The sequence below is a fragment of the Protomyctophum bolini genome (genome assembly GCF_963924005.1).
Source record: "Protomyctophum bolini genome assembly, chromosome: 18".
In the NCBI taxonomy this organism is placed as follows: domain Eukaryota; kingdom Metazoa; phylum Chordata; class Actinopteri; order Myctophiformes; family Myctophidae; genus Protomyctophum; species Protomyctophum bolini.
In genome coordinates this window covers 15,054,739-15,073,346 of record NC_137879.1, presented here as the reverse complement: position 1 = coordinate 15,073,346, position 18,608 = coordinate 15,054,739, and the positions used below count along the sequence as shown (strand labels likewise).

General features: G+C 43.1%; 2 protein-coding genes across 2 annotated transcripts in view; one reads left to right on the top strand and one right to left on the bottom strand.

The window, feature by feature from the left end:
• The window catches only part of LOC308333539 (coiled-coil domain-containing protein 57-like), a 32,028-nt gene extending 22,423 nt beyond the window's left edge, over window positions 1-9,605 (bottom strand). The window contains exons 1-6 of the mRNA XM_080789998.1: window positions 9,590-9,605; window positions 8,370-8,523; window positions 6,987-7,109; window positions 6,420-6,563; window positions 2,360-2,468; window positions 385-486 (exon numbers count right to left, since the gene is read on the bottom strand). Of these exons, the coding sequence (XP_080646124.1) occupies window positions 385-486; window positions 2,360-2,468; window positions 6,420-6,563; window positions 6,987-7,109; window positions 8,370-8,521 (630 nt within the window). The 5' untranslated portion in view covers window positions 8,522-8,523; window positions 9,590-9,605. The remainder of the gene's footprint in view (window positions 1-384; window positions 487-2,359; window positions 2,469-6,419; window positions 6,564-6,986; window positions 7,110-8,369; window positions 8,524-9,589) is intronic.
• Window positions 9,606-10,619: 1,014 nt separating this feature from the next.
• On the top strand, window positions 10,620-18,526 carry LOC308333000 (monocarboxylate transporter 4-like). Its single transcript, XM_080789151.1, has 6 exons — window positions 10,620-10,715; window positions 15,175-15,444; window positions 16,073-16,216; window positions 16,313-16,920; window positions 17,325-17,505; window positions 17,980-18,526. The coding sequence occupies exons 2-6, from the start codon at window positions 15,222-15,224 to the stop codon at window positions 18,318-18,320; spliced, it is 1,497 nt and encodes a 498-aa protein (XP_080645277.1). The 5' UTR covers window positions 10,620-10,715; window positions 15,175-15,221; the 3' UTR covers window positions 18,321-18,526.
• The last annotated feature ends 82 nt before the right edge of the window (window positions 18,527-18,608 follow it).

Here is an 18,608-nt window from a genome sequence, read left to right as displayed (position 1 = left end):
CTAAGTACTGCATAATAAGGTGGAAAATGTTGTTATGTGTGAACATGCCCACATGTCTTGTTGTCACTCGTCTCCACACCCACTCAACTTGCCTGGCAGAGCTAACCACAACCCACACATAGCGCTACACCCATTTGAGGTCATTTTAGAGCCCAGAATTGGCATGATTGATCCTGTGAGGATGTCTTTGCACGCTTTAACTAGTTCATAAACGTTTCCCAAAGTTTCACACCGATCTTTTCCAGCGGGGAGATTAGCTGCTCACAGACACACAGAATCACAGGGACGAAATAAAATTATATACTTACATACAGTTCATAGGAACACATCAGTATTAATTTACATACAGTACACATGTAAATAGGCACAGACACACAAGCTCACCTTAAGCTCGTGAGATAGCACCACAGCACGCATCTCATCCATCCTCAGGTTGAACTCATGTTCCTGCAGTCGGAGCTCATTGTCAAAGTCTGCTCTCATTTCCTGGTTACAGAAGAAAAAGTCAGATCAACCCCACAACAGCAACAAACTGTGTGAAGTGAGGGGCGATCTTATCATGGTACATCATCTCATTCCGGCCAATCAGAATTTGTGTCCTCACCTTCGTCTTCAATGTTTGTGTTACGCAATGTTTGTGTTTACACGAACACTCAAGATTGTCCATTCATTGTCAATGGCATTTAATGTTTGTGTAGGACAAAGTTTGTGTTAGCACATGCACTAAAACCTGGACATAGGAGGCCCTCAAAAATATATTTTTTTATTAGATAATCTTCTGACATCTAACATAAACTTGACTCTGACTGCCATGGCAGTGGAAATCGGGGCTAAGTGACTGGCACAGGATTTGACCTTGCATGGATCACATGATTAAACAGGAGATTCTAGACTCTGAGCCAACACTAGCAGACAATTCTTCATTCCACCCTGTTCATCACCACTGGATTCAGCACCTACTCCAGTTACTGATAGATGAAAGGATTTGTGGTTGTGGGATCCTTCCTCACATACACACATTTATTTATATACAGTTGCAGTATGTCCGTAGAGTTGGCCTACAGTAGTGATCATTCAGCCTCTCCAGATCCAGTGGCCTTCTGTCTGGGTTCATTCTAAAAGGTCTCTGTCAGTGACTGGCTGGTCGTTGACGTTATTTTAGTCCCTTCTGACTGGAGGGCATCCACAGTAAAAAAAAAAGAAAGAAGAGGGGTTGTTGCGAAAGTAAATACACAGTCAAATCCTTAGTGTTGCTTTACGATAACGCTATAAAAATTAGGGGTAGGTTCAATTCATCGATACAGCAACAATCGTATTGTATTCCTTGCCGATAATCGTATCGTATCATATTGAGGAGCTCAGATGTTGTTTCTGACGTGCAACTTAACAGTCAGAAACATTCATGAGCCTGACACATGCATGCCCGGTTAAACCTCATGGCTCCCGACATGTGTTGCCGGTTGAAACTCACCCGTGGCTTCCCTGTGAGATTAGGGTTAGGGTTTGGGGCAGGGTGTCAGACTAATGCCTGTCAGACTATGTCGGAACAAACACATGTACCCCCATATCAATACGTCAGGAATTTTTCTTAAGCTTTTTGTTTAAATGTTATCAACTAAGTTTTTTTAATTGATTTGGACACATGGTCATTATTCAAAACGTGTATCGGGCCGGGCACCTAGGCTGGTAATCCTGGTGTCCTGACAGTGTGTCACGGGTTCGAGTCCCTATCCCGATCTCTCTCCCCATTTCCTGTCTATGTACATTTTTGACACTTATGTCACTATTACACTATTATGAGATGAGGAAGAGAATAGAAAAATGTGTCTGTGTTTAATAGAGCAGGATGAATTTAAAAACTATTAAATTGATGGGCAATATCAGAATAGAACTGGTTTGGACCATGGATGGTTTTCTTCAGGGTGTGGTTAGACAGAGAGAATGCACTCGACATGATAAGCCTCTAGGCTAGCCCTGGGCTACACACGCAGAGGAACACGCTATCCCTCACAGTTCATCTCCGTTCTGAACAGGCTCCCGGACCAACCATGTACTATTAGAGTCAGTGACAGAGAACACCCTCCCTTGACGGCTTCCAATCCAAGAACTGTGTTCGTTGGAGCAGACGCTAAGCCAGAGGCACCATAGAGCACTGGTTCCCAAACAGTGGGTCTGGACCCATTCGTGGGTCACGGATTTTTTTTGTTTTGTTTCCTATACATTTTGTTTTGAATTATAACTATTCCAAAACATTTTCAAAAAACGTTTTCCATGAATTAAAACCAAATTCCGGAAGTGCCGAAAATATCTAAGTGTGCGTGTGTGTGCGCACTTGTGTGCGTGCGTGTTCATCAAGTACCTGTCTCTGCAGGGCCAGCTCCCCTTCCAGCTCCAGTATCCGACGTTGAAGGTCCCGCTTCATCTGCTCGTTCTCCTCCCTTTGTTTCTGAATGTCGCCAGTTGTAGAGCTAATACACCACATACACACACACACACACACACACACACACACACACACACACACACACACACACACACACACACACACACACACACACACACACACACACACACACACACACACACACACACACACACACACACACGGAAACTTTATAATTAGATTGCATTACATTTGACAGGGTCTGACAGAACGTGCCAAGTAGGCAAACATGAAATCGTGGAAATTAAGTATTTGTTTTTGTAATGAACTCAACCATGGACAATTGAGTATGAGCCAGGGATTAGTCTGTTGTTGGGTTACAGCATGTGCTGTGGCTGAACCGTCCAATGCTTGAGTGGCAGTCTCTGTTGCCGTTTCTGAAGATGTACTACATGTGCGCCTGCCTCTGTGGGTGCTGATGCCGCCTTTTGTCGCCTGCACTCTTTCCTCTTCTCCCAGAGGTCCTCTCTCCTTTTCTCTCTCCTCTTGGATGCCTGCCTTGAGATCACGCTTGCAGATATCCTTGTAGCAAAGAAGAGTACTTCCTTTAGGTCTGGAGCCAGTGGCAAGCTCCCCATACAGCATGTCTTTTGGGATTCTGCCATCTTGAGGCTGACATGGCCAAGCTAGCGCCTTTGAGTAAGCAGAGCAAACAGGCTTGGTGTTCCCACATGTGCCAGGACGTTCTTGGAGATACGGTCCTGCCAGGTGATGCCCAGACAGCGTAGATGGATGTTCTTGGTGGGAGTAAAGGGTCCATGCTTCGCTGCCATAAAGCAGTGTACTGAGCGCACAGTCTTACACCTTCATCTTAGTGTTGATAGTCAGCATGGAGTTGTCCAAGACAACTCAAACCCTCAAATCCGTTTTTTTGAGGGGCGCTATAGCCTCTCCTATACCCAGCTTTGTGCATCTGTGTGTACCAAATTTGAAATGACTCGATTGGCTGAGCGTGAGTGTGATTTTTTGAAATATATTAACACAATTTAACAGTGAAGTGAATATTAGATATACTATTCAAGAATGCCAATGTGAAAGCAGGTTATCATCATCACAAATGTGTATAGGCAGGGTTCAATTTGCTGGGTTGAGATCCTACTGTGTTCTTATGATGGTGTTCACCTGTGGTCTTATGATTGTTCTGACAATCTGAGTAATATAAAAGGGAAAAAAGAGCAATGGTGGAAAAGGCTGAATTTGGGATGTACATGTACGCAGGTACGGACAGTAGTTCAGGCCTGTAGTTACTAGACACAGGCCACCCTGCCACACACACACACACACACACACACACACACACACACACACACACACACACACACACACACACACACACACACACACACACACACACACACACACACACACACACACACACACACACACACACACACACACACACACACACACACACACACACACACACACAGCCTCCATATGTCAAGTATTCCCAAAGCTCATTATTCCAGGGTTAGATACTCACAGTCACATAACAGCACATTAAACATAACCAAAATAACAGCAATCTATACAGTTCTGTTTTTTTCTCTTCTCTACATACCATTAAATCTTCTCACCAAAATGTTCCCCTCAACAGTCACAAAATGACTCTACAATAAGTCTATGGAAATAGTATTTACCATTTATGCTAAACTAAAGAACACCATGATTGAATATAAAATGATTATTTTGTCAGCAAATTATTTAGATTCCAGCTACCAAGGATATTCAGTATTCATTCATTGCTGTCGGGCATAAAGAATTTTCATATTTAGACTTTTTATGTTGTTTCGTAACAATAAACATAATGCCGTACTTCAACATACTGTACTACAGTCAGTGACATACAAAAGTAGCAAAACTAGCTCAAAACGCATTGCATTGTGACACGTTTTGAGATTGTTAACCTTGCTATTTTGGAATTTGAATCCTGAAAAGCAACAGTTTTGGACATATTGTATGAGGTTTGTACCGACAGCAAAGATATATGCCAATGCCAAATACCAATATTCAATGCAACAACAATATGAAGTCACTCCAGGTCAACACAGGCTAAACCTAACAACTTCAATCTTATTTCAGTAACATTAGACATTTACAAACCTTTTAATGACCCACCTGTGGTATTTCATTCTCATCTGTGTGGACAATAGGCTACATAATCATAATGATATGTGGCAAGCAAGGAATTTCACAGGCCTTTTTTCTGTATTTGGGGACTTTCAGCTCCATTGTTGATATTGATAATGTAACTATTGCTGCTCTGATGGTTACCTGCTCACACACCTCCTCACAGACCACCTTACTTATTTTATTATTGACATGTTGACCAATCGCTATTGTAAAACTGACAAGTATTCTTCCTCTGACAGGCCAGCAACAAAATGAAAGAATATAAAATGGACTCCTTCATAATCATGTTCACTGATGGACAAAAAAACTTTGGTCTTGATTCAGCCCAGAAACACAAGTTTCTGGGCTGAATCAAAGCAAAGTTTTTTTGTCCTGTATTTTTGACAGGCCATGACTGCAGGCCACATCAGTGCTTACACAAGATCAGGAAATTGGCCATCTCCTGTTGGCCAATCCGGGCCTGGTCGTACGACGGAGTATAAATTAAGCACTTACCCTGCTTGCTTTGTGTTGTAAATGGAACTTTCATCCTTAATTCCATTCTCCCCCAGTAAAGCAATCCACAGATAGTAGAGCAATGAGGGGACAGAACGAGAGAGCAACAGAGACAGAAAGGTGTACGTACGTACGTACGCACGCACGCACGCACGCACTCACACACGCACGCACTCACACACGCAAGTAGACTCAAAATAATCACCAGACGATTTTAACTACTGTATTACAAAAACAAATCACACGTGTGTGAAGTGAGGGGCGCCTGGTTATGTTTGTTTACTCTAAACAAACGTGAAAATTTCACATTTTTGTGTGTCCATAGGGAATTACTGCTGGTTATCAAATTATTGGATTTGGAATGCGACAACAATAAAAAAATTAAAATATCCATGAATTCAAGACTTCATGGGGTGAGTAATCTTCTTTTTTAACTTTTTACCATGTTATACATTGCTGTCCACTGCTGTCACTGTGTTAATAGTGGTTCCTCGACCATTATTAGTACATAGTAGTTATTACTCTCTTAGATGTCTTGCCAAGGGTAGCTGTACCATACTTCATTTTTTCTGTCTGTATCAGCCTTGTGTTCTGGATCTGGCATCTAAATTTACCCTGCGGGATCAATAAAAGTCTATCTATATCCACAAAAGCAAGCAACAATGTTTTTGACCCAACTCTGAAGATAGATGCATTGTCCTGTCCCATAAAACACTTACTACTCGAAATTGAAAAGCTCTGAGGCGACTGTACAAGATCTCCGCACGAGCTTAATCAACTTGTCCCAAAGCTGGCTCCAACCAGATGCATGGACACTCACCACTTAATATTATGTCACCATGACCTATGTTTACATATGTTTTGATTTATTGCCGGCCAGCTGAGCCAATCAATGTTATGAAGAATTATTCTGAAGTGCCCATTCATTGGTCGTTATCCTGAAGAACATTGAACTAAAACAAAATTTGTCATGATAGCATATACTGCATCAGTTGTTAACAAAGTCCATCCATCCACTTCCCTGCTCTGTCAACCTCTCCGGCTTCCCTTTCTCTCACTTTGTGATCCAGCCTTCCATCATTATCATTCTTATTAAAGCAATAAGCCCCAAGAGTGACAGTTATTTAGAACAGCTAAGGGGCGTTATTAGACATGATGCAGAGCAGTCCTGTCCATCTCTTTGCACAACTCATCCAATTTAGTAAACCAAAATTCACATTTGCCGCAGTAATACTGATGCAGTGCAGTCACAGGTGTGTGATTATGGAATAATATTCTACTTCAAATGCAGCTCACACAATCAAGGACTGGAACTATATCAATTTTATAAGCCTAATTTTAGGCTCACCTCTGCAGCCTCTCCAGCTGAAGTCTGTGTTCAGCAGCTCTGTGCTGGCTGTATCTCAGCACCTCTTCTCTCTCCTTAGCCTCTCTGTCTCTCTGCTCCTCCAGTTTTGCTACATGGATATGCAACTGGCTCGTCTCCTCTTCCCTGGAAATAAAGGTCATATTTTGGGATTACACAAACTTTTTGTCCCTGCACTGGGAATATGGATGTAGGCTGTACATCGATTGTACATCACATTCACCCATTCACACACACATGCATACACCGATGGCAGAGGAAAACATGCAAGGCACCAACCTGCACATCGGGAGCAATTAGGGGTCCAGAGGTTGCTCAAGGACACTTCGACACTAACTCTGGGGGAGCCCGGGATCGAACAGGGAACCTCGCGGTCACTCTACCGGCCACTCTACCCTTGAGCCACTGCCGCCCAAATGAGCATTTGCAAGGTGATCTCTGTTTCACCTTGCCATCCTGCCTGTGAGGTGTGGTGCGATATGTGAGGTGCCACGTATGGGTCTAAGTGAAATTCTGGAGGAGTGTCTATAACTAATTAACTATATCCACCTTGCACTCTCTGCAATCTGCGCCCTGGCAGCCATGGCATCATATCTCTCTAGCTCTCTGTCTCTCTCCTCCACCACGACCAAGTTGAACCGGAAATCCTCCCTCAGCTGCTGGAAGCGCTTTCTGGGAGGGACACACAGCATTATGGCATTATTACACAATAATGAGTCAATGACTTTGCTCTAGCAGCAATTTGCAACACTAGTTAATCAGAGCTCCTCTCCACTGACCCTGCCCTCCAGGTATATAACAGGGGGCCCCACCTCGTGACGTTATTCCTCCATCTTTCTGCTGTAGATACACATTACCTTGCTAAGAATCACTGCGGCTGTTGAACCTTGCATTCCCTCGAACGGACATGATTTCAACTTGTACCTGGAATTTCACGGCCCCGGACGTGTGGTTCTTGTCCCACCCCTCTCCCATTTGTTTATATTGTGTTTAGGATCCAAGATGGCCGCAGCACCAGGAGGGGGTGAGGCGGAGGTGAGCGGGCGGGGTCGACATATGCCCTTACTGGGCTGCATTCAAGACACTTGCCTTGTGTCTGACACCTGACTTGTGTCTGAACACAGCTTTGATGGATATCTTCTGCCCCCCTCCCCCCATCAAACAAAATGTTTGGTCAAACCATATGGGCTTCCATTGGAAATGCATTGGAGCGGACATTAAACACAGACACAAGACAAAGACAAGACAGGTGTCTTGAATGTGTGAATGCAGCCCAGTAAGGGCATATGTCGACCCCACCCACTCACCTCCGCCCCGAAAAAGGGGCCGAGAAAGGCCCTTATTTAATCAATGGGCTGTCAGTGGAGGGTATTTTACCTCCGACGACTCCGAGCCAACGTGCGCGTTTCGGCCAGATGGGCCGACTCACCAATACAAAGGCGGTTTGTGTAATTAGAAAGCCTACTTTCCTTAGTGGACGCACTCTGAGCCTATAAAATGCATTTTTTGGCCAGAAAGGGATTTTGTTTCTCTGGAAGGAAAAGCTTGTCTATGAGATTTTTCTCTTGGCAATATCGGTAGAGGGCGCAGTGGAGTAACTAAAGGTATTGTGCTGGCATTCCTTCTTTTAATTGAGTATCTTTGAGTCTTGCACCTACAAGAATCCACCCTTCTAATTTGGATTTTCTAAATTTCTAAATTGGAGTGTTCAACTCTAGATTCAACGCAATTATAAAAAATCGAGTGTTGCAAATTGCAGCTGGCTTTGCTCCAGCAGAACTGCATCCATAGCCCACCAGGTTTGTTTCCCGCACTGGAACAAACCTTACATGGGCAGTTGGTGTCACAATCAAGAGGAAATAGAACTCCATCACAGTCAGAGCAATAATAAATACAATAATAACAATACATCATGGTTCAGGCAAATGACACCTGAGAGAGTAGAGTTCTTCTTGAGCTTCTGTAAGGGAACCCTCCAGCTCCTGGGCCCTGAGCGACTGCAGCTCCTTCCATTCTCTCTCCTTATTGGCCAGCTGAGTGGCCAGATCGTTTGGGACAATGGCCACTGCAGACTGCATGAGCATACCTGAAGAGACAGTCACATCATGTCTGCCTGTCATAAAAGGCAAAACACCCATGGTAGCTAGCTACTAGCTACGCGTGATTTCTTTCTACGTCCGAGCATAGACATGGTAACGCCCCGCCTGCCTCTGATTGGCCTACCGACAGTAGCTAGAAGTCTGAAAACCCAGTAAACCACCTCTTCCGACTCCATTTTAGCATTTGCCGTAGCACTTGCCCTGGCCTCAACGACCTTACAGGCGCATGCAAAGGCTCAATTTATGAAATGTTATGTAATTTAGATGTAGACATAGCACCCTATAGTGTATACGCATATAGTTTCATTATATAGCTGTGCCCTCGTTTTTTTTCTGCTTTTAACTGTGTTCTTGTACTGTTTTTAACCTGTACCTGTACCTTGAGTGCCCTGAAAGGCGCCTTATAAATAAAATGTATTATTATTATTATAGATATTCTACTGTACAGTGTATACGCATATAGTTTCATTATACAGATATTATTGCACTGTTAGACGGATGTCAGGTTCTTATAGCTTACGTATGATGCTTGATGATTATTTTTTATGTTTTTGATGTATTACCAAATCCATGTGTTGTTCTTATATGCTTACTGTAAATCGCTCTGGATTAAGAGCGTCTGCTAAATGCCTGAATTGTAATTGTAGCTATTTTAACAGGATTATTTTATTAAATGACTTAAAGTAATTATTGAGTTATGGCTGGCGTTGTTATGTAACTGTGATGAACACATAACACAGATAAAAAATTAAATAAATTCATGTAAATATAGATTCCCAATTAATGATAGACAGAAATAGCCTCGAGTGGCAGGCAATATCTGCCTGGGGAAAATATGCATTTGCAAACACACGGCTAACCGCCAGGCAGAACGGGGGACACTGTATCGTCGATAGCCGTGTGCTACTGCTAAATGCTAACTATTAACTAAGTCTTTCAAAGTAAACCATATTATTATTAATACATTACAAGTAGTTACCAATACATTCAAGTACCAGATAAATAAGTTCTTAATCATATGTTTATGTATAATTGAGGTTTAACATTACGAACTTTAAACTTATTTGTTCTTTCCCCCGCTCTTCCGTGTTGTTATGGTTCACTGCTGGTTCACGTTCTCGTTGTATACGGTTGCCATGGAAATTGTGCGTCTGGGAAAACTGTCCGTCGCCGATTGTGTTGTGAAAGAAAAGTTCCACTAACCAACAAACCACATTCAGAATGATTAATCGTAAGGATTTCTTGTCTGTTTATGTATGTAATAGAAATATGCAAAATACTCTAAATAGGCTAAATCACTCGAAAGCAGGGCAGTTTATGTACGTATCAACAGGCTCAACAACATTTTTCTCCTGTCCTGGCGCCAGCCGCCATCTATAATCATCTTACGGTAAATTGTTTTTTTGTGCAGTCCTCCTGGCTCCTGGTAGGCCTACCATGCTATCAGAACCAGATCAGTGCCACTGCCCGCATAGAGTTAGTGTGGCAGTTAGCCGAGGGGGCATTGGGGGCGCCAAGCAGAATGAAATTGCAATGCCACTGCATGGAACGAAGATGCGCTCATTTATGCGTAAGCAGCGTAACCGTAACAAAAATAACAAATTAACAATGCAACAGCGCATGCATGTGCTGTTGCATTGTTAATTTGTTATTTTTGTTTCAAACTTTCAATGCATGTGTCTTGTGCGTGGCGTGAGGGGTGCGTTCGGAAATAGCGCACTGAGCGCACTGTGCAATGCAAACTCACAGCCCTAGTTTAAAAAAAATCCACATCACACGCCACTGGTCACGTACAGGCAGGGTGACTGTCTCAGACACCAAATTGACCAGTCCATAATGAGTCCAGACTCCATTACAAGTGGGAGAGATGAGAGAGGGGGTAGAGAGAGAGAGAGAGAGAGCGAGAGAGAGAGAGAGGCGCTCAAAAGCAGAGAGGTGAGAGGATGTTATTTTCTGCGTGTGTGCCATGGGTGTGTTCTACGGAGGCTGGCTTGGTGGCGCGTCATCTAGTCCCAGTAGGTGAGTCAGACCCTCCTCGACCAATAGATGTGATAGACGGGACATCCCTATTCACTAGAATGCAGGACCACTGACTGAGGACGCGTCCACATGCGTTTCTTACTTTCTTCTTCATGCGAGAGCATCTGAGAGATACACAGACCAATGACCATCCCGTCAGGTATACCCTCTTAACATTGTTTTTGTATTGTATTTTAATACACGTATTTTAACATTATGTTAATACGCCATTCATTGCCACGTACAGTAGGCTATTAGTCAAATCAATTTGCGCGCAGGTTAAACCTTATTTAATATTAGGCTATAGTGTCAACTAGAGTCGTAGAAACGCATTTTCATCATAGAGTTATATGCAAACAACACGGGCACATTTTATATAAATGCGACCGCATCTATGGTTTTCCACCGGCGTACGATGAAGTATAAATGAGCCTATGTTTAACAGGTGGGTGGCATCACGAGTTCACGACACAAGTTAATTGTGGACAGATGGAACCCTATAGCTTGTTTTCATAAGCTATAGCGGTAGCCTACTGTTATCCCCACAGTCTTTTTTATCAGACTATCAGCAATTGAATGTTTTGCTTTTTATTACCTAGCCTACATCCTACAAAGGTCTGCGTGTAAGTAGGCTAAAAATAGCCCTATATGGACATGGCGTTCATGTCGATGTCACTCTGACGACACTGCTGCTTTACGTATTCAAACTCTTGGTAATGGTTAACTGCAGGCATCGCATGATTCATCATCATGATCACGGTGTATTCTGTTCTGTGGAAGTGGGTACTGGGTACCATGATATAGACATAACGGCGGGCTACCGTCCGATGATGCCATAGTCACAGATGGTCATGAGTCTGAGACTGTAGCCTACGTTCCTTTGCTCACGTAGTCCAGCAGACTAGCCGAGACTCCGGGCATCTTCCCGTGAGTCACCTATAGGCTGTGTAATTGTGTATGGTAATAGGCTGCTATGGTAGGCCTACTGGGGGGTGAGGCTACGTGCACGCTGCCGGGTCTGCTCTGCGGGGTTGTCTCATGGTTGCCTACGTGCGTTTTGACAGCATCCGTTTTTTTTTCCTTCCTCTCTGCATGGTTCTTCTGTCGCTCTGTGTTACACACGCCTCAGTTGCCAGTCAGGCTAGTCAGCACACATACACTGCCCGGGATTAATCATTATGTAACCCGATTTACGAAAACTAAAATAACCATAATAAACCAAGATTACGTTTGTAAACATGTGTAATTAGATTATGATATAGTAATTAGTACCATGGCACTTTAACATTCAAACCCATCCATAACACTCAGCAGGACATGGTGTCCCAGCTGTTCAGTGTTCACACCTCAGCTTCTGATCTGACCACCATGTGAATACTATAGCATAGCCTATAGTAGATGCTTCACAGGCACACTACCTACAACAATGGCTCTCAGAGTGGGGTCCAGGGATGGGGGACCCCCTGGGGTCCTTGAGGATGTGATCATCTACAAACTCGACATGTGTTGACAACATTTTAACAACACAATGGGGATCCCGCACAAAATCTTTTCAGATGGGGGTCCGCAGCCAAATACATTTTAATTTGGGGCCGGGGCCCAACTGAATTGAATACATAACAGGACCTCAATGGAAATAAGTCAGGTTTTTTTTAGGTTATCCTTTATCATCATCATTGTATAAATCTGTGCTTTTTCCCCCTTCAAACTGTTAAAGTATAAAAAAAAAGCCTTGACATGACACAAAAGTGTACTAACCACTGATCTAAGTAGTAGACTATATTCTTTTCACTTTCCAAATTGCATTCCTCTCTCTCACTGACTGCTTCTTTAAAGGTTTCCTGATATAAGGGGGTACCCATAAATATAGCAGAAAACCTGCAGTATATGGTGGTGGATATGTGCGCGCAGTCTGCACATGCACATCTCTGAGGCGTATACGCTTTGATCTTATCAAGTGTCCCATGTGCCTCAGAAGCCTCCCGTGCCATAACCTGTGAACTGAACATTCTGACAGGAGTCCTACTATCACCAGCCTTCCTAAAATAAGACCCTTTACATTCCACAACCCTCATCGGGCTGACATGCACACTCACCACTGCACTCTCTCTCTCTCGCGCGCATGCGCACGCAGTGCACGCATGCACGCATGCACACACTCAATCATAGTATTGGTGACAGGAAGAGTGGGCACCTCACTTTCATCCAGTTAAATTGGCATTTGTTTCCACTTTTTTGGGGGGGAACATTCTTGAACATTCGATTAGGCCTAATATTTCTAAAATGTCTACAAATTGCTATGGGCATAAACAGGAACTTGAACAGTACATTTAAGTCTTGTAATGATGTACCGTGCACCTTTGTCTTTCACCTTGGCCCAGGTGAAAGACACCTCTAACCCTACTGTAGGCCTACATGTCAGGGAAATGTTGAGAGCGGAATGACAACGGGCAAAGGAAGAGGTTACGCACTAGAGAGAGCAGAGAAAAATACTTTGTCTTGTAATGTAGAGTGTGAGTAGTGTGTGTGTGTGTGAGAGTCTAATTTCTGTTAGTAGTAGTAGTAGTAGTAGTGGTAACCACACCGGGGTCATCCCTATGTTCCCCAGGTTCAGTGTTTTGTATACTATATTGTATGTATAATTGTTTTTGCCATCTTTGAAGAGTCTGAGGAATTATGTTTTAGTTTATTTTATGCCAGTGTTCATTTTTTTATTGGCTAAGACTAGATAGTTTAAGTAGCCTAGGAAGACCTAAAGTTCAATGGATTCTTCAAAGACTGAGCTTAAATCAGAATTTGCTACTAAAAGTAACACTAACACTAAGTTGCTAAAATACTTTTAGTCTTGTAGAATTATTAAAATTATTAGGTTAGGTTTCTGCATGTTTAGGTTTATTCTAAGTGGGGAACAAAGAACTTTTTTTGCATGGTGGGGAACATAGAACCTGGGGAACATAGGTACACTCCCACTTTAATCTCCACCACAGCAAAGGTGTGACACAGCTGTGAAGGTTCAACATCATGTTCAACCAACAGCTTTTACCTTGCCATCTACATTTAGACCATTGTCTTGTTCTAAACTTTTAATTGACCATACATTGGTTGGGAGGTAATTAAATGGCAGGCAATCGAAATGTGCCAGTTGATAAGTAGTCAAAGGAAAAGAGGGTGCTGTTTCTCCTTTATTTGCAGATGGGTTCTCAGATTGCAAGTGGTCTTTAACGGCACACTTCGTCATGCTCATGCTTCCTGCAACAATTAAGTGCGTTTTTCAACTTCCCCAAGTTGGTCAACACTACTATGTAATATCCTCGTGATGATCATAGTAGATTACAATAATGTCTCTTTTGCATAGACTACAGGAAATAGTCAAAAGATAAAGATTTGATAGTTCCATATGTTGTGTGACTGACCATGACCATCTGAAAGAGTTATTTTCTGCAAGAACCATGCAAATGCTTTTCACACCCTGCTGACAAGTCATATCCTGTCAATATACTACATACACTTGCACAACTGCACACGTACACACAAACAGGTGCTTCTTTCTCAGGAATAGTTTGCATGTCCCTGTACTGGAAACACTATATAGTCTTTCTCAGGGTCATTTTACACTATAGATGTTGCTCAAAATGTCCTCCTCTCCTGTACTATATATATATATATATATATATATATATATATATATATATATATATATATACGCATTATATCAAAGAAGGAATGGAAGTGTTAGGTTGAATTGAGTCATTTGTCATTTATATTGAAGTCAGTAATGCTATTTAGTTATATAATGGGAATCAATGTGCTGGACATGTACAGCCAACATCATGGCATCACGGTTAATGTAGCGGACCCAGCTGGCCAATAAGGTTGAAGACTGACTGGTGATTTTGACTGGTACTTTTTTCAAAATACACAGTAGAAATTGAGAAAAGATAAATATACATAACATAAGTAAATTAATAAATCCATAAACAAACACAGCAAAGGTTGAGACATATGCATATAGACGCCTAAAAAAAACAGTATAAATGTTCACAATCAATGTTAATCACTGTTCACTTTACTGTGAAACATAACTCAAAACCCCCTTTGTATCAACCATGACAAACCCCACAACAATAAGCCCATCAAATCCATAAGCAGTAAAAAATACAAGATATGACAAATATTAAAAGGATTAACCTTGTTCCCCTTCCAGCCAGGTGCTATTAAAGTGGCATGTGCATAGCAGTTTGTTACAGGGCTTGTGGTCAACAATCCTTCCTTGTCGGTACCGTCCGTCCCTTCCTTAACAAACATATTTCTCCATTTTGTAAGCCATTCCTTTCTTGTGGCAGTATCTGTTCCTTAATCTCACTGAGGTGGGCAGGTGGCAGTTTTATGATCTTCAGTGTGCAACCCCATCCTGGGCGTTGTCCTCAGTCACAGGTGAACTTGATCATTTAATTGATTTGTCACTGTGGGCAGGAAATCATTCAAATAAAAGCACTGGAGAACTGACTTTTGGGCAGGAAACGCTTCAAAATAAAAGCCACAAAGAAAACACATATTGACCCTGGAAACCTGTGGGTCCGTTACAGTTAACCCTCTGTCTTCTGTATTTGTTCCCCCAGCATTGACAGTCACTTAAAGTACCTCGACAGAGCAGCCAGAGGAGATCATGGGAGGAGCGGTAGTGGATGACGGGCCCACCGGGGTGAAGGCGCCAGATGGAGGGTGGGGCTGGGCGGTGCTGTCGGGCTGTTTCGTCATCACAGGCTTCTCCTACGCCTTCCCCAAGGCGGTCAGTGTCTTCTTCAAGGAGCTGATCAGAGAGTTTGGCGTGGGCTACAGTGACACCGCCTGGATCTCGTCCATACTGCTCGCCATGCTGTATGGCACAGGTATGCCTAAAACTATACTGTGTAAAAAGCATCCGCTGCACGGAAACATTTTAGAGTGATAACTTGAAGGGATTCTTTCCGAAAATACCATTTGCATTCCATGATAATGTTCAACACCTCATGATTATGCAGACAACGTTTTCACATATTTTCAACCATAAAGTTATTAATACATTTTTAAAGCTGCATTGTGTAATATTTGTGATAGTCACAATGCCTTAAAATAGTATGCGCTGTGTGACGGTTTGAGGTCTATAATGATAGAGACCCAATGCTACTGAAAACATATTATGTGCATGCACTGGCTGCACTGGCTGGCCATGTTGTTTTCCCCTCCTTTCTAAATAAAAGCATGTTGTACTAAGCTCCCCTCTCCAAGCCCCACAGAGTGGGAGAACTCATTTAGATTGTTGTATAAAACCTGGAATAATTTCCCTTGTTTATGGATTGGCAGCAAGTTGAATGCAGCTTTAAAGACTAAGAAAGAAAAGAAAATGCAATTTCAAATGTGACCTCAAAGAAGTGGTATTTCACTTTGGAATGAAAGCAACCATGAGAGAATATAAATATACAGTATGACAGCATATGGAATTAGCTATATCATAATGCTATTTTTGTCTGTGCTTAGGGCCTTTGTGCAGTGTGCTGGTGAACAGATTCGGCTGCCGGCCAGTAATGATGGTTGGAGGGCTGTTTGCCTCACTGGGAATGATCCTGGCTTCCTTTGCCACCAGTATCATGCATATCTACCTTTGCACTGGAGTTATAACAGGTATGGCCTAGTCTCAAATAATACACACAGATATGAATGCACAGACTCACGTAATCAAAAACGCTAAATTGGCATGCAACTGTCTTTTCTGCTCAGGTCTAGGCCTGGCTCTGAACTTCCAGCCCTCACTAATCATGCTGAACCGGTACTTCAGTGAAAAGCGCCCACTGGCCAATGGACTGGCAGCAGCAGGAAGCCCGGTGGCACTGTGCTGTCTCTCTCCGCTGGGACAGGTTCTTCAGTACAAGTATGGCTGGAGGGGAGGTTTCCTCATTCTGGGGGGCTTGCTGCTGAACTGCTGTGCCTGCGGGGCCCTCATGAGGCCCCTGCTGGCCCCCAAGAAGTCCATAAGCTCAGAGGAGACCCTCGATGGACCCTTGGAGGAGAAAAAGCCTCAAGCCAAGAAGAAGTTGCTGGATTTCAGCGTGTTTAAGGACAGAGGGTTCCTTATCTACACCATCGCAGCATCTGTTATGGTGCTGGGACTGTTTGTGCCTCCTGTATTTGTGGTGAGCTACGCTAAAGGGATGGGTAACGAGGACACAAAGTCGGCTTTGCTGCTCACCATCCTGGGTTTTGTTGATATCTTTGCTCGTCCTACGTCTGGCATAATAGCAGGGTTAAAGTGGGTGCGGCCCAGATGTGTCTACCTGTTCAGCTTTGCGATGCTCTTCAACGGCTGCACAGACCTCATCGGCTCACAGGTAAGATTGGAGCAGTCAGGATTGTGTTTACATCTCATTAAACACACAGCAAGAAGGTGTGTGAAATAATATCACAATTAAGCTTTCATCAAAAAGGGTGGAAAAACTGAAAGTTAATCATCTAATCACACCTCCATCTTATTAATGTACTATATGCTGTAGTATGTATGTTATGTTTGTCACCTTTTTTATTTTGGCAATAATCATACCTTCCGTCTGTGCTTTGTTTCTGACAGAAACGGGTTAGCACTAGAACTTGCTACAGACTCCACTTTAAGTAGATTATGGTCTATGTTAAACACAGAATTAGGAGTCCACATATCTATTTACTGGGAAATAAATATAAGCTTGAAAATGGGATGTGTGGGACCGTGACTAGAGCTGTCTCATATCTCTCCTTACAGGCCACTGACTACTGGGGGCTGGTCATTTTCTGCATTTTCTTTGGCCTGTCCTACGGAATGGTGGGAGCTCTACAGTTTGAGGTCCTCATGAGCATCATAGGAACAGAGAGGTTCTCCAGTGCCATTGGACTTGTGCTGCTTGTGGAAGCCGTCGCTGTTCTTGTGGGGCCTCCTGGAGCAGGTAAGATCCTAAAAGAATAGCTTTCTCTCCCTTTATTCATCATGTTTACTGTGGTATGAAATCCCATTACTGCCACAAAGTAACATTTTAAAGTCCCCTCTTAGTTATTTTTTGAGGGGTACTAGCCCCTCCAATGCCCAGGATTCCAGGTTTGTGTGAACACAAACATTGCTTGTGATTGGCTGATCACCCCCATAGCGATGATTTGATTGGCTGAGCAAAGTACATATTGAAGATAAAAGTGAGGGCAGAAAAGTGAAGACGCCAAAAGTGATTGGCCGGAATGACATTTGTGATGATTTGATTGGTGGAGCACGGAATGTGATGTATGATGATGTATAATGATAAGAGCGTCCCTCACTTCGCACAGGTGTGATTTTTTAAATGAATGAAATAGAAATGTGCTTGGTCGAGTTTCATGTTTATCATGAAAGTTCTTCATAACATTTACAAGAATCATCCTCTCTCAACCAGGTCGTCTGTTGGACGCCACGGGCCAGTACATGTACGTGTTCTTGCTGGCGGGATGTGAGGTCTGTGCGGCGGCTATCATCATCTCCCTCGGCAACTTCTTCTGCATCAAGAAGACACCGGAAGAACCTGAGGCCAAGCTGGAGATGGCCGTGAACGCCAGCGAGAAGGATGAGCTGAACCATAGTGTGCAAAATGGGGAAGACAAGGAGACTGGGGAGGAAGCAAAGACGGGAGAGAACGGAACGATTTCCGCAGGTGAAACGGGCCAAGGAGATGTGGTGAACACGGTGAAGGAATCAGCGGGCGAGACTCTTGATGTAAACACTGAGACTTCACTATGAAGTAGACATGAGTTATCCGTTTATCGTAGAGTGGAACTGGACGCCCTGTCAAAAGGACAATGTCCGGAATAGAGTACTCACAATCTGTCTCAGTGGACAGTGGAAGGAAGGCAGACAGAGACCAAGAGAGAGAGAGAGCGAGCTGGGACATTACTCTGTTCTACATGGACTGAGATGTATTCTTGATCTGCACTGAACACATTTTACACACACAAACACACAGGGCAGAAGAACAATCTTCAGTTGATTTTCTCATCAAAATGGTACATAAAAGTAAAGTAAATTAAT

Bases quoted from the DNA above. Each gene is read 5' to 3' on its own strand.
- LOC308333000 (XM_080789151.1), top strand. From the start codon at position 15,222: ATGGGAGGAGCGGTAGTGGATGACGGGCCCACCGGGGTGAAGGCGCCA. The intron at 16,921-17,324 runs GTAAGATTGGAG...CTCTCCTTACAG, and splicing joins CAGACCTCATCGGCTCACAG to GCCACTGACTACTGGGGGCT. The intron at 17,506-17,979 runs GTAAGATCCTAA...TCTCTCAACCAG, and splicing joins TGTGGGGCCTCCTGGAGCAG to GTCGTCTGTTGGACGCCACG.